Here is a 13,487-nt window from a genome sequence, read left to right as displayed (position 1 = left end):
ATGGCGGTGCTCACAGTTTTAAAAATCCTTACTGCAAATTCTTCAGAGTTTTCAGCTGTACGGAGTCTTCGTTCCCATTTTTTTCTTTTCTTTTTTTCTTTTTTGATAGCAAGGAGTCTTCACTCAAATCAAATTATGAGCGATTTTTTTTTCCTTTAATGTCTTTCTAGGTAATTTCAATTATGGGTGAAAATATAAATATACAACTGGAGTTTTAACAAATTTTTAAGGAGATGCAAATAGTTCAACTCGAAAAACAAAAAAAAAAAGAGAAAGAAAATTGCACCAAGGACAAACAACTTAATGAACATTGTATAATGGAAATTAAAACTCCACTACTTCATTCACATTAGTTTACAGGTTCGACTTTTCTAACAAAGATAGGTTACATGGCTAAACTAGGACAACATGTTGAACAAAATATATCCTTCAAAACAGGAACCTGAAGCAGAGCAATTACAACCGTTGGCACGAATGAAACTAGGCCCGAAGGCACAACGATCCAATTTACTCCATGATCATAAGCTAAGAAAAGGGTTGAGAAAAAAGCTACCAACACGAATACAATAGACACGAAGAGCACCGAAAGTCCACCCAGCAGCTTAAGCGGTAACGACCTGAGAAAATCATCTTCTGCAAATTGCGATGTGAGGATGGACAAAAAGAAAGCTACGGAGATTACAGAGCAGGAGAATGCGATTGCATCTGATATTGCAAAAACCTGAAACCAATTCTCTCTAAGATGAATGGGTAGTCCTGTTTTATCATCCTTACCTCCCGGCACAATGAAGGCTGCTGCAAATGCCATTGTAGCCACAAGTGTTGCAACAATTATGCTTGCACTAGCTCTGTTCTTCATCCATTGTTCTTCTCTTCTCAACAACTCCAAATGCTCCACAGTGAATAATTCTCTAGGTGTTTTTCCATCATAATTTTTCATTTCTCTGTAAGAAGGTTGCACGATCATTTCAACCTCCTGCCATTATAAAATAATATTATTAAAAATAATAACTTGCATTGAATCTTCAAAAGGCTAGCTTCGAATATCATAGGAAAATAAAGAAACTGGGAAATGAATTTTTATTTTTATTTTTTACCTTATATATTAGTAACTCTCTTTGCATTTCTAGAGCTGCACCAGACACGGTTCTGTATGGACTTGGAGATCGATATTTTGCAGCCAGATGCAGTATGTTATTTCCACAGCTATCTAAATAGGTTGCTAAAAGCTGCTTATTGAAGCCTTGCTCGTAGATTAGATTGAATACATTCATATGACGATTCAAAATGGCAATGTGAAATATGCTGCGACCATTTTCATCTAATTCATGAACAAAATCAGGATAAGAGCCAATGAGCTCAGCCAAGAACCGAAAGTTCCCCACTTCAGCTGCATCGAGCAATAAGTTTGTAGGTTTTCTGATCACTTCCGCAACATCCACATCTTGTTGTCTATTTATTTCTTTCCACAGACATTTGACTAGTTCAAGGGCTTGATTATTCATCAGCTCAATATTTCGACTGCACTTCATTATTCCTAGGACTAAGGTGAGAAACAAGTGATTAGGAATCGATAGTTAAAAAAAAAAAAAAAAAACTACTACTACTATATACATGCGACATGGGCTCGACCGAGTAACTTTAAAGCAGCTTTCTTTGATTTACTACTCAAGGTAGTGAGAAAATAGGGGTTAAATAATTAATTTGTTTAAAAAATAATTTAAAAATAAAAAATACTATAAGGAGTATCAACAAATAGGGTTAATTACTTGAGTTAATAAGCCTTTTCAGTAGTCCTCCACCTCTGCCAGCAAATGGAAAAGGATTTCGAGCCAACATATGCAAGGCCGTTCCATGTTTCACATGATGAGTTAGAGCTAGTTGTCTGTCATTCTTCAACAATTTCAACGCCAGATCTGGCCAATGCACCCGAATTAATTTTATCCGAAACCCGAAAGTGCCAAAGTATATATATTGCAATATAGAAAATCTTATTTATGCAATCTCTACGATTTACTTACACTACAAATTCCCCATAAATTCTATAAATATATTAAAACTGCAATCCTTGCTTTCGATACACAAAATTTTGGTTACTATGATATCAGCAATATAAACAATGTAACTCGCCAGTGACAGACTAACTTCTTGTTCTTTCATTGCTATTTTTATATTATCAGAATTAAAAATTTTAAAAGGACAATATTAGAGAGTTAAACGCGACAACGGGAAGGAATTAAGTTAAACACGACAACGGGAAGGAATTAAGTTTCCTAACCATGAGTCATGAGTGGAAAAATTAAATTCTTGCATTAGGTCACTTTTCGCTAATTAAACAAATGAATTATTATTCCTTGTCTATTTCCCTTTATTTTTTCTCATTATCCCCATCAACTAAATATACCCTTTACTCTAATACAAAGAATAATGACATAGACATCTCTAATGTTCATAAAAAATAATATGAAATGTGATGTAGCATTCAGTGAGTGGTTGATTTTTTTTTAAGGTTCAAGTGAATTTATTGTGTTATCTGATCACCATTCACTTAATGAATGCTATATCATTTGATATGAAATTTTTGAATAAAATTTTAGAATTTTGGCACTACTCTTAACATAAATTATAAATAAATAGCAAGACAGAAAAGTGGGAACATTAATATGAAAGATAAGTACATAACAAGGCAGAGGTTAGTGTGGGCTAGGATAGGCCGGGCTATATTTGAAATTTTTTTGTTAAAGCCACTAAAGTTATCAGCTATTACCAATTTTACCACTAATATATTTACGAATTTACAAAACCTCACACACAAGTTTGAATTGTTTTCAAAATTAGTTCACCTCCCTCTTTTTCAAATTATAGCTACTTACACAATTATCTTTGATTTTCAATTATTACAAAATTTATTAGAGGTTTTGTTATTGTAATTTTAGGACCCAACATCCTTTTATTTAAAAAAAAAAGTAAGGGGTGGGTAAAGCCCAAATAGTTTTTTTTTTTATATATTTTTCCTCCTTATTATCCCAAAGATCGAACCCGGGTGGTCAATGGCTACAAACTTCATGCTGTTACCGACCCGACCACGCCCTTGGAGGCAGACCCAACATCCATTTCCTAATTTCTTAATCTTTATTTTCCTCTTTCTTCTCTCATGTACAAAAATTTGTAAAAGCCAAAGAATTTAGCATACATTTTAATATTTTTTACTTTTAGTACTTAAAAAAAAGAATTAGGGCTTACATTACAGGATATTTTTCAAATTCATTCAAAGCTTAATATTTAATGCACTTACTTGAGAGTTTTGTTATTGTTTTTATTTTGATTATTTCAATCATAACTCCCAAAATCTTTTCATTTTTATACTCTAAAGTGTTGTTGAGGGCAACTTTGATAGCGCTTAATTATATTTGTGTTCATTATACATATTTTTCTTACATATCACAATGAAATGTTATTCGAATTTTTTTTAGCAATTTCTTTTATTCAAATATATGTTATAATAAAGACCTTTCGAAAGGAATAGAAATTAGAATAAAGTGAAGTTTCTTTAGCTCAGCCTGAAAAGAATTTCTGGCTAAATCTTCTTGAATTTATTGTTTTAATGTCCCGAAACTAAAGCATAATGAAATTGAGGACACTTGTTATTAATGTAACTCATGCACCTATTAAAACTTGAACTCAACACTTGAACCTTAAAAAAATGCTACTTACTACCAAAGTTAAAGCTTTACTTCGGCATGCTATACATTTAAAAGATGGAAATTTATCGCTTGAATATGTCTTGGTACTTACCGTACAAACCAGTGTCGACACTTGTAATGAATATAACTTTCCGGTCCTCAGTTGGCAGTTCCTTTTCACTTTTATGGAATAAAAATGATGCTGTATCCGTTTGTCCAAACAAAGCAGCAAAGTAGAGCGGTGGCATATTTTTACTGCCTCGGATTCCCAGCAGACTCGGATTCTTTTTAAGCATTAAATTAGCAATATCTACAGCTCCTACAGCAGCAGCAAAACAAAAAGCTGTGTTCCCATTTTCGTCCTGAAGCATCAAGTCTTCTGGATCCATAAAAGTCAGCAATTGCTGAACAAAACTAGTTTGTTTTGCTCCTGTTGCTACATGAAGAACAGTTTGATGTCCCTCTGTAATGGCCGCACATATTATTGATCGATAATCCTTTTCAAATAAACCTTCAATTTCCTTCATCTCTCCTTTTAGTGCAGCCTTATAAAGCAGTAAACGTTCACTGCAGCATAGTTTTCTCTTTTTCCCTGTTAAAATTTTGAACTTATAAAAGTTGAATTTTATGTAACCTAAATTAAAAAAAAAAATTAAAGGTTATCTCATTCTTACCAGAAAGCAAGTGAAGAGAAGGCTGCTTAAGTACTCGAGTTAATGAACTTTTCTCGCTCTCAACAAATTCTGACACTTGTATTGAAAACGAACCTCCCACTTCCGAACAAGGGTTCGAACTGAAATCCCTTTTAGCCATTTCACCTGAACTGCAAATATATATATATATACATGTCTATTCTCGTTACATGAACTGAATATATACGTATTGAACTTCATCTTGCAAATACTTATTAACAAACAATTTATGCATTTGATTTCATAGTTCAGGCCATCATGTGAAAATAAAAATACCTCGAGTCTGACTTAATTCCATTTACATTACTTGTACTTAAGTTAATTAATTAGCTCAGCGTTACTTGATTTCCAGTCCCAGTATGTAAAAATGAACTAAATCCAGTGCATACAAACATACGTATAAATGGACTTCAGAGTGATAATTCTTCAGTAGTTGAAAAAAAAAAATAAAAACCAAGCAGAGATGCTTGAAGAAGAGGTTTAATTGTAGAAACCTTACAATAGCGATATGGTCACCAAATCAACTCCACTAGAAGTAATACTTGATTTATGATTAATGTACTCAACTGTCCAAGTACTTTCCGTGCTCACTATATATAGGCACAGTTACCTTGGACGCCCTTTTCTCCCCATCCCATCTCGTGTAGGCGTGTACCCTCTCCTCCACTGCTTTTTAATTTTTAATTTTATTTCAGTTTTCTACTCAAGATTGAGAGAATTTTACAGGTGCTCCAAATGTTTGCACCGTCTCTATCTATATAAAAATGTGTTGTACATATGACAAGAATTAAGTGGAAAGTGAAGAATTAGATAAACAAAATATAATAAAACCTTTATAATTTAATATTTCATAATTTAATATCTTTTGCTGTCTCGACTTGGGCCAAATGAATAACTTAGTAATTTATCAAAATTACTAAGATAGTAATTTTTCTAAAAATATTCTGTGGTCCCATTCATATCATAAATTAATAATTTTTTGAAATTATAACTATAATTGTTATGATATTTTCAGCGTTGGCTCTAGAGCATATGGCGCTTTAAGGGAATTTTTTTTGTAAGGCCTTTTTTTATTTTACAATTTCAATAAAAAGACTCAAAAATTCATTCCACCTTTAATTCTCGAATTTTAAGAGTAATAAAAACGATCTTAAAAAATTTCAAAAACAAAACTTAAAAAATAGCCACGAAGATATCTTTTTTACTTCCAGAAAAATTATTACAAAAATAAACAAACAAATAAATAAGAACAATATTATTTTCAAATAGAATGTTTAGAATGATAGCACATAAAATGTTGAGATGATGAATTGATTATCAAATAATATATATGGATTTTTTATTTTAAGAAACTACTTTTTCTTTTTTAAATGAACCAATGAATGTAATAATTTTTTTTGTTAAAAAAGGAGCAGGAAATTTTATGTTTACTAATTTGTTATATTACAAGGTTTTAATATAAATTAAAAGGAATATTAAAAGAAAAAGAATTAATTTTTTTCTAGGAAACTGAAAAGGTAAAAAATTTAAATTTTTTTCTTGGAAAGACTAATAATGAATGATTTAATGGTTAAACAATATTATTAATTATATCTCTTTAACATTAAAATTACCAAATATTGATTTTATATTTTAAAAAAATTCTTAGTTGTAGCATAATTGTTAAGTATAAAGATGTCTAATAAACTTTTCTATAATACATAATTCAAAAAAAGATCTTTATTAATTAGAGAATTTTTAAGAAAATATTCAAAAAATGAGGTATTAAAAAAATATTAGGCCTCAGGCGACTGCCTTGTTCGCCTATACTTAAAGTCATCCCTGGATATTTTATTAAAAAATGACTCCATTGTTACTTGTTTTTTCTTGAATTTAAATATAATTATATCTCATCTCTAATTTTACTTTTGCTTTTAGAGGTTCAAATTTGAAACTTATAAATTTTAATTTTTTTGTTAATTTATTTTATATTGAGTGGATTAATTCACGTTTAATTGATTAAATTGGTAAAATACAATGAATTTTTAGTTGATTAAAATGTTTGTTCATTGAATTGTATATATACTTTATACATTAATAAATTATTAATTTATCAATTAATTGATACTTCTTTAATTTAGTAGGTTTTGTATAGTCCCAATATAATTATTTTGCAGAGATTTTTACTGTACAATCACTCTCACATGTTGCTCTATTAACTAAATATAATAAAGAAAAATAATCAAATACAATTATTATATGGATTATTTCGCCATATTTGCATTGTATAATGGGTAAGATTTAGTTACCAGATTTGCAGATCATAATGGCTATGATTATATGTATGTAATATTGGTCTTGATTTTGGTTAATTCTAGGATTCTATCTTCGTTTGATAGCTTTTTTTTTTTTTTCCTTATTATGATCTTGATCTTCCGATTGTTCATACGACTCCTATCAGAAAAATGATAAAATTCAACGGGACATTTTGATCGAATATGACAAGTCTTTAACAGATGAAATTTATGTAAAATTCTGAATTAATCATATCTCGTTAGGCGTTTGTTTAGGAGTAATTAGTAACTACAAGTACCCAGCCACTGTGAATTTTTTTTTTTTAATTACAATTAGCCTAACCAGCGATTGTGTACAATAATTTTTGTAGATAGAGTGAAAATTAATTTTTTATCTTTTTACTTTTTTTATGATTCGAACTGAGTCACTTCCATATGTTTAGAAGTTACTCCTGAAATTTGGTAAAAGTACATTTAGTTTATATATTTTTTAAATGTGAGGGATATCATATGCCTAATTTGGTAAAAATACACAATTAGCGCAAACCCTAAAATATTATTATTTTGCCCGAAGAATGAAAAAAAAAAAGAATCATTAGTTAATATTTTATGTCATTTGTTAATAATAATATCTAGGGAGCAGGTGCCAGTTGGCAGTGGCAGAAGAGAGAGAGAGCTAGCTCGTGGATAATAATCTTTTAATAATCTTTTATTTTTTGAAGTAGCTATAAGTTGTAAAATAGTTTTTCCTATGGATCTATTTAGTTTCTTAAATCTTGTAATAAAGAAAAGGAGGAATTTCACTTTACCTCGCAAATCACGACATAATTTGATTTACTCACAGTGTAATTGAAGACATGGTTGCACCCCCTAACAATTAAAGTTTACTTCAATAGTTGACTAGCTTTCACCAATAAAAAAACCATTTTGCTCTTAAACATTCATATTTATGTGTAAAACTTTTACCTTAAAAATTCAAATTTTACATTATAATAAGGATAAATGTGTAATTGTCAAAAATTTAAAATTTAGGAATATTAAGATTATTCATAAAAATAGAAATTTGTAAAAACTATAAAACAAAAAATATTCACATTATTCATAAAAAATGAAAATTTGTAAAAAGTAGGAAATTAAAAAAATTCGCATTACTCATAAAAAATTTAAATTAGGAGAAATTGCCAAACACTAGCCCTAATTGACTAGAAATCGTCAAATTAACCACAAATTGCAAAGTTCTTCATAGCAACGACAACTGTTAGGAAGAGCAGCAACCGTCGTTATGCTCATGGAGTAATAGTGGCTCGCCTTACTTGCGTGGCAACAATAGCACCATAAGTGCAACCGTAGCATATGAGGCTAAGTCATATATGAAAATTAGTTCAAGAGTTAAAGATTACCTCAAATTTGTATTATTAATTGAATAACTATTCTCAGCTAATATGAGATAGTTATTAACACTTTTTGTCATGTAAAAACTGGTACTTTTATCTGGTCTTTATTGCATGGTAAGGTAAAGTGAGTCTATTTGTGCCTAAGTATAGTTCTAATACCATATAGAAACTCATAAACCTAATTCATATTTAAAAGTTAGCTCAAGAGTTAAACGTTGCCTCAAACTTATATTATTAGCTTAGTGACTATTTTCAACAGATGTGGAATATTCTTAATACCCCATCACGTGTAGGCTAATCTTTTTGCGAAGCCCTCGTAGGTGTGGCTTCCTTGCACAGCAGCAGTAGCCGCATGCTGGCTTTGTTAATTTAATTATGAAGAATGGGGAATCTCCATTATGGGAACGAATTTGAGCTTCATCTGTTGAATTTAGATTATATTACAGTTTGGGTTACAGTTTGACAACTGATCTGAAATATTTGATGAAAATGTCTTTTTTCTAATTTATCTTACTTTTAAATTATAAATATTCGTAATATTATACAAAAAGTCCATTTTACCCTTTAGCCAATTAAAGTTAACAAAAAAATAATATTGGAAAGGGATGCGATGATGTTTTTCAATTATTGTTGGGTGAATTGAATTATGGCGTAACGTACAGAGATACAGTAAAAATTTCACTTAAAAATAAATAAATTCCAGGGATATTGAGTATCTACTATTTTTAAATTCTACATAGTGAAATGTGCTCCTATTAAACTTCAGGCAATATATGCAATCAATCCTTTATGTAATGGATAAATCTAAGGCAGCAGCATTATGATTGGCCTGTTTGCAACTATAAAGTTAAAATTTAATCACATATGCGCTCCTTAACAATCACATCCTTTATTTTATAAAATCATCAATACAGAATCGGATTAATAGTGAATTGTCTTTCTATTACTATTTAGTCTAATGGTAATTCAATTTTTTTTTTCAATTATGTAAGTATAGTTCAAATCTACAATCTCTTATTTCTAAGATGAGATTTCACTGCATCAACTAGAGATTTCACTAAATTTACTAGATGACACTAAATTTATTTATTTATTAGCCTAATAACAACCGCGGCATTATTAGTACACCTAGTACAAAATTTTTAAAAGTCCGGATCCAAATTTTAAAAACAAATGTTCCCCGTCGGCGCCTACTCTTGTCTTTAGTTGTTGGTTTGGCATGCACGTCCAATATCCTTTTGTCTTCGTAATTCCTTAATTTTTAATTTATAAAGGAATTCTTTTTATTTAAAATGCAGTTCCTTTCATTCCATCTCCATCACAATCATTCTTTTTATTTAAAATACAGTTCCTTTCATTATTATATTTATACTGCCGTGCATTTTTTTAATTTGAATCTGCATTAATCCGCTCGACAAAATCCCACACAATTAACTTCACGTACTTGAATAACTTGTGGAAGTCCTCATTAGTAAGTGCAAATATATAGTATTTCTTTAATATAGACGTCTTTAGTTAAAATAATATTAAATTTTTAAAAAAAAATATATATATATATATATATATATATTTCAACACATTAAAAATGATATTTTTTTTATTAATTAGTGGTATCCTGACTTTTTGAAAATGAGGATGTCGCCATTAAATACTTACAATATATATATATATATATATATATATATATATATATATATATTTGATGCTCATTTGATTCAGGATCCCGAGCGTTATTAAAGTTTGAGAAAAATTTTACACAAACTTTAAAAAAGTCTAAAATTGTGGATTATATATATATAACATCTGTGTGGACTAACATGCCTTTCTTTGATATGCGGTGGCTTAAATAAAAAAAAATCGGTGCATTGACATAATCAAAGGGCTTTTGCATGATAAAGATAAACTAGTTTATACAGTCTAGAAACATGCTTACGGATAAGAATGAAGACATTTCCACAAAATAATAATAATTAATTAAATTAAATAATAAAAGGTTTGAAGTAGTCAATTATTGCGTTTTTGAGAAGAATTCATGTGTTAGATAAGAAACTACATTAACAACTCGCAACTTGAATCTCCAAACACCCATGTAGAACACAAAAGTACTCAAAACTAGGTGAGAACATCTATGTTAACAAATTTAAAAGAATTTCCCAACTGAGATAAAAGGAAATCTAATGAAATTTAAAGAGCATAAGAGGAAAAATAATCCACTGATATTACAATTGGACTATAACTGATATTTACATTAAAGTATTACAGATATTTATAAACTAAACTACTACTATGACTAGTTTATATTAATTATTATGAAGTATTGTCCAGATTTTAAGTCTCACTAATATTTGAGAGACGTCCACTCAAATTTCATAAGGGAAATGATTATTTTCACTTAATTATATCAAAAATTGAGGAAGGAAAGAAGCTTTTCATAATACTTTTATGAGAACTTGAATATAAGTACTCTTCCACTGGACCAAAGGCCGATTAGTGTAATAATTATCACTTATGAAATCATAATATTTTCGATAACCTTGGCCAATTTTAAAAAATTTTACCAGCTTTGGTTTTTTTTTTTGTTCTTTTTTTGTTTTTTTTTTCATTTGCTTTTCAAGTTTTTTTTTTCCCCCCGATGACCTCGTTTTTTTATTTTTCCGATGACCTCTGGTGTCATTCTTGTGCTTAAATTGAGATATTACATATGAGTTTAGTCGTTGGTGGTGCACGGAGGTTTTGAGGGTCATGTGGCGATTTTTTTTTTTTTCCATGTAGACACATTGGCGAAATGTTCTGTAGGGTGGCTTTAATGTGTGTTTTTTTTTTCATTTTGTAAAATTACTTTTTTATTTTGTTGGTTTTTTGTCATTAAATAAAGTCATCGGATTTTAGATCTAGGATTTCCATTGAGATCTTAAATAGTAGTAATTATGTGTGTTGCCTTTACATGTATTAAGGACATTTCTGTTTTCCATTTGAATAAGAACTTCATTTACAGTATTTCTTTTCAGTTAGGACTTAGGAGGACTCTTAAATGAATAGAATGTGTCCTATATCTTAGGCATATGTTTAACTTTACAAGCGGTTTGATGGTATGAATTAGGGACGGCAAATTCGTATCCGGATTCGGTTCTCGATATATTACATCCAGATTTGGATCCATATAAATATTTGATATCTACATCCACATCCGGATCGAGAAAAAAATATGTAGATCCAAATACAGGTAATACCCGTGCGGAGTACGGGATGGGACTTCTGGATCCATATAATACTAAATTTTCAAATATAATTTAAAATTCAACAAATTTAACTTATAAAATCAAATAAAATTCATTTGTAATTCAACAATCAACAATTCAATATCTAGTATAACTTACAACTACACCATAAATCCACAAATAAAAATACCACAACATAAATCAAACATTAAGAATAATATAAATCCAAGTCTAACACCACCACAAATCCACAAATAAAATTATTAAAGCACCACAAATCCATATACAATGATGCGAATCCAGATATATTTTTAATTTAATTTAACTTATATGTTTTTTAATTAATCCTATTAATTTTTTCCTTTAACTTGTATATTTTTTTAATTTAATTTTAATTTAATAAATAATTTAATTAAAAAATAATATGGATCTAAATATCCAATTTTCCAAATGAATTTGCATTCGGATCCACACAGATTTCAATTTTATTATTCATATCCGCATTTTTTAGTAAACGGATCTAAATTTAATCTGGATCTTCCACATCTTTGCAGATCTAAGCCAGACCCATAATTTTTTGCCATCTTTAGTTTGAATATTGGAGTTTTTTTATTTGTATTTGTGCCCAAAGTCGCTTGTTGTGTAATGATTGCCAATTTGCCCTATGATTAATGAAGTTTCTCTTCTTCTAAAACAAAGTAATTATACTTCAGTAATTATTCTCAAGTGCAGATGTCTTCATTTTTTTAATATGAATCGATCTTAACACCACATGGTACTATAGTGATTTTATCATTATTTGTTCAATTAATTATAACACAATCTGGTGTTAAGCCGAATTCACATTTTAAAAAATTGCAGACGTCCATATAAGAAAATGACTCTTTATTTATATCTTTTTATGTATATTATTTTCAATTTTAAATACCCTTTGAAAACTGATTTCGAACATCCTTTTTTTATTCTAAAAATAAAATGTGAAAAAATGAAACGTAATTTCATTTTCATTAATTATTTTCCAGAACACCTTTTAGAAAATAATAATGATTGAGAACTAATAATTGAGTTCCAACTTAAGTCTCAATTGTTATGTGTTGCTATTTATTAAATAATTAATTTATAACTAAAATTAATAATCTATCATCCATTAAGTACCACATTAGTTACCACATTTGTCCAAAGGTTTTTCCGAATCCATTCTTAGACACGCAACGTAAGGAAGAAGCTGAGAGCACACTGGGCCCGAATTGGGCCCCAACCTGCATAGCACTTTATACTATTGGTACCACTCAAATTTCTCTTTTTGGGATAAATCCCCATGGTTTTGCATTTACAATTTTGTCCTTTATATTTTTATATTGTATTAAAGATTGCATATAAAAAAATGTCATTTATTTCGCTAGTTGTTGTACTTTTGAAAGATTGCATATAAAAAAAAAATATTGTTAATGTGAGATCCAACGATTAATTTAGAAAATTGATGAAATCAATAAAGTGCAAAAAAGTAAGGTACATGGGAGAATCCTTGCGGCCACATCCAAACATTCAACAATCTAATAATAGTAATAGAGATAATTTCTTAGCACCTATCAACTGTTGACTGGTAAACATTAAACAGCGTGACAAAAAAATTTCAGGAATCGCGAGGTCGAATGTTCTTTTTTTTTAATGAAATTATTTTTCTTTTTCAAATTATTGTTTCGTGTTTTCTTTTTGTTTATTTATATTTTTTTTCTCTGAAAGGGGTGTTTGTTAGTTGGCCTTTGAATATTTTACGTCACCTAACGATTCTAGTATTCTGAAGTTAAAAATTCAAAGGCCAACTAAGAACCACCCCTTTCAGAGAAAAAAACACAACACTATCATTTGTAAAAGAAAAACAATTTCATTTTTTAAAAAAGTATAAGAACAAAATGTAATATAAGATTGACATAGAAAATTAGAAACGATTACTGAATAATGGTAATTGCTCCTTTATTTTAATATTATCTTTCTATTTATTATAAAATTTAGTCTAATATAATATAAGACTTTAAAGTATTAAAATATTTTTTTAAATGTTGAAATATTTAAAATGTATATATTGTTACATTTATTTTAATACTATATTTCTATTTATTATAAAATATTGGAGTCTATTTTTTTAATTAATAGAACCAAAGTATATTAAAGTCAAAAAGAGGTCTTGGTGTTACTTATTAAAAACTTAAAGGTTTACATGACCATT

General features: G+C 29.1%; 2 protein-coding genes across 2 annotated transcripts; both read right to left on the bottom strand.

Annotated features, from left to right (window-relative positions):
- Positions 1–385: 385 nt before the first annotated feature.
- Positions 386–1,532, bottom strand: LOC18042835 (ankyrin repeat-containing protein NPR4). Its single transcript, XM_024183699.1, has 2 exons — positions 1,098–1,532; positions 386–976 (listed from the first exon to the last, which is right to left on the bottom strand). The coding sequence occupies exons 1-2, from the start codon at positions 1,530–1,532 to the stop codon at positions 386–388; spliced, it is 1,026 nt and encodes a 341-aa protein (XP_024039467.1).
- Positions 1,533–3,766: 2,234 nt separating this feature from the next.
- LOC112098088 lies at positions 3,767–4,496 on the bottom strand. The gene is made up of 2 exons (XM_024183698.1): positions 4,358–4,496; positions 3,767–4,275 (listed from the first exon to the last, which is right to left on the bottom strand). Exons 1-2 carry the CDS (start codon positions 4,494–4,496, stop codon positions 3,767–3,769), a joined length of 648 nt encoding a protein of 215 aa, XP_024039466.1.
- Positions 4,497–13,487: the final 8,991 nt, after the last annotated feature.

This window comes from Citrus clementina, unplaced genomic scaffold, assembly GCF_000493195.1.
Source record: "Citrus clementina cultivar Clemenules unplaced genomic scaffold, Citrus_clementina_v1.0 scaffold_5, whole genome shotgun sequence".
In the NCBI taxonomy this organism is placed as follows: Eukaryota; Viridiplantae; Streptophyta; class Magnoliopsida; order Sapindales; family Rutaceae; genus Citrus; species Citrus x clementina.
Note: the sequence above shows the minus strand (reverse complement) of the source record. Positions and strands in the feature narration are given on the sequence as shown.

Coding starts and splice junctions, on each gene's coding strand:
- LOC18042835 (XM_024183699.1), bottom strand. CDS start 1,532: ATGAAGTGCAGTCGAAATATTGAGCTGATGAATAATCAAGCCCTTGAA. Junction 977..1,097: donor GAGAGTTACTAATATATAAG/GTAAAAAATAAA, acceptor TTATAATGGCAG/GAGGTTGAAATGATCGTGCA.
- LOC112098088 (XM_024183698.1), bottom strand. CDS start 4,496: ATGGCTAAAAGGGATTTCAGTTCGAACCCTTGTTCGGAAGTGGGAGGT. Junction 4,276..4,357: donor TTCTCTTCACTTGCTTTCTG/GTAAGAATGAGA, acceptor AAATTTTAACAG/GGAAAAAGAGAAAACTATGC.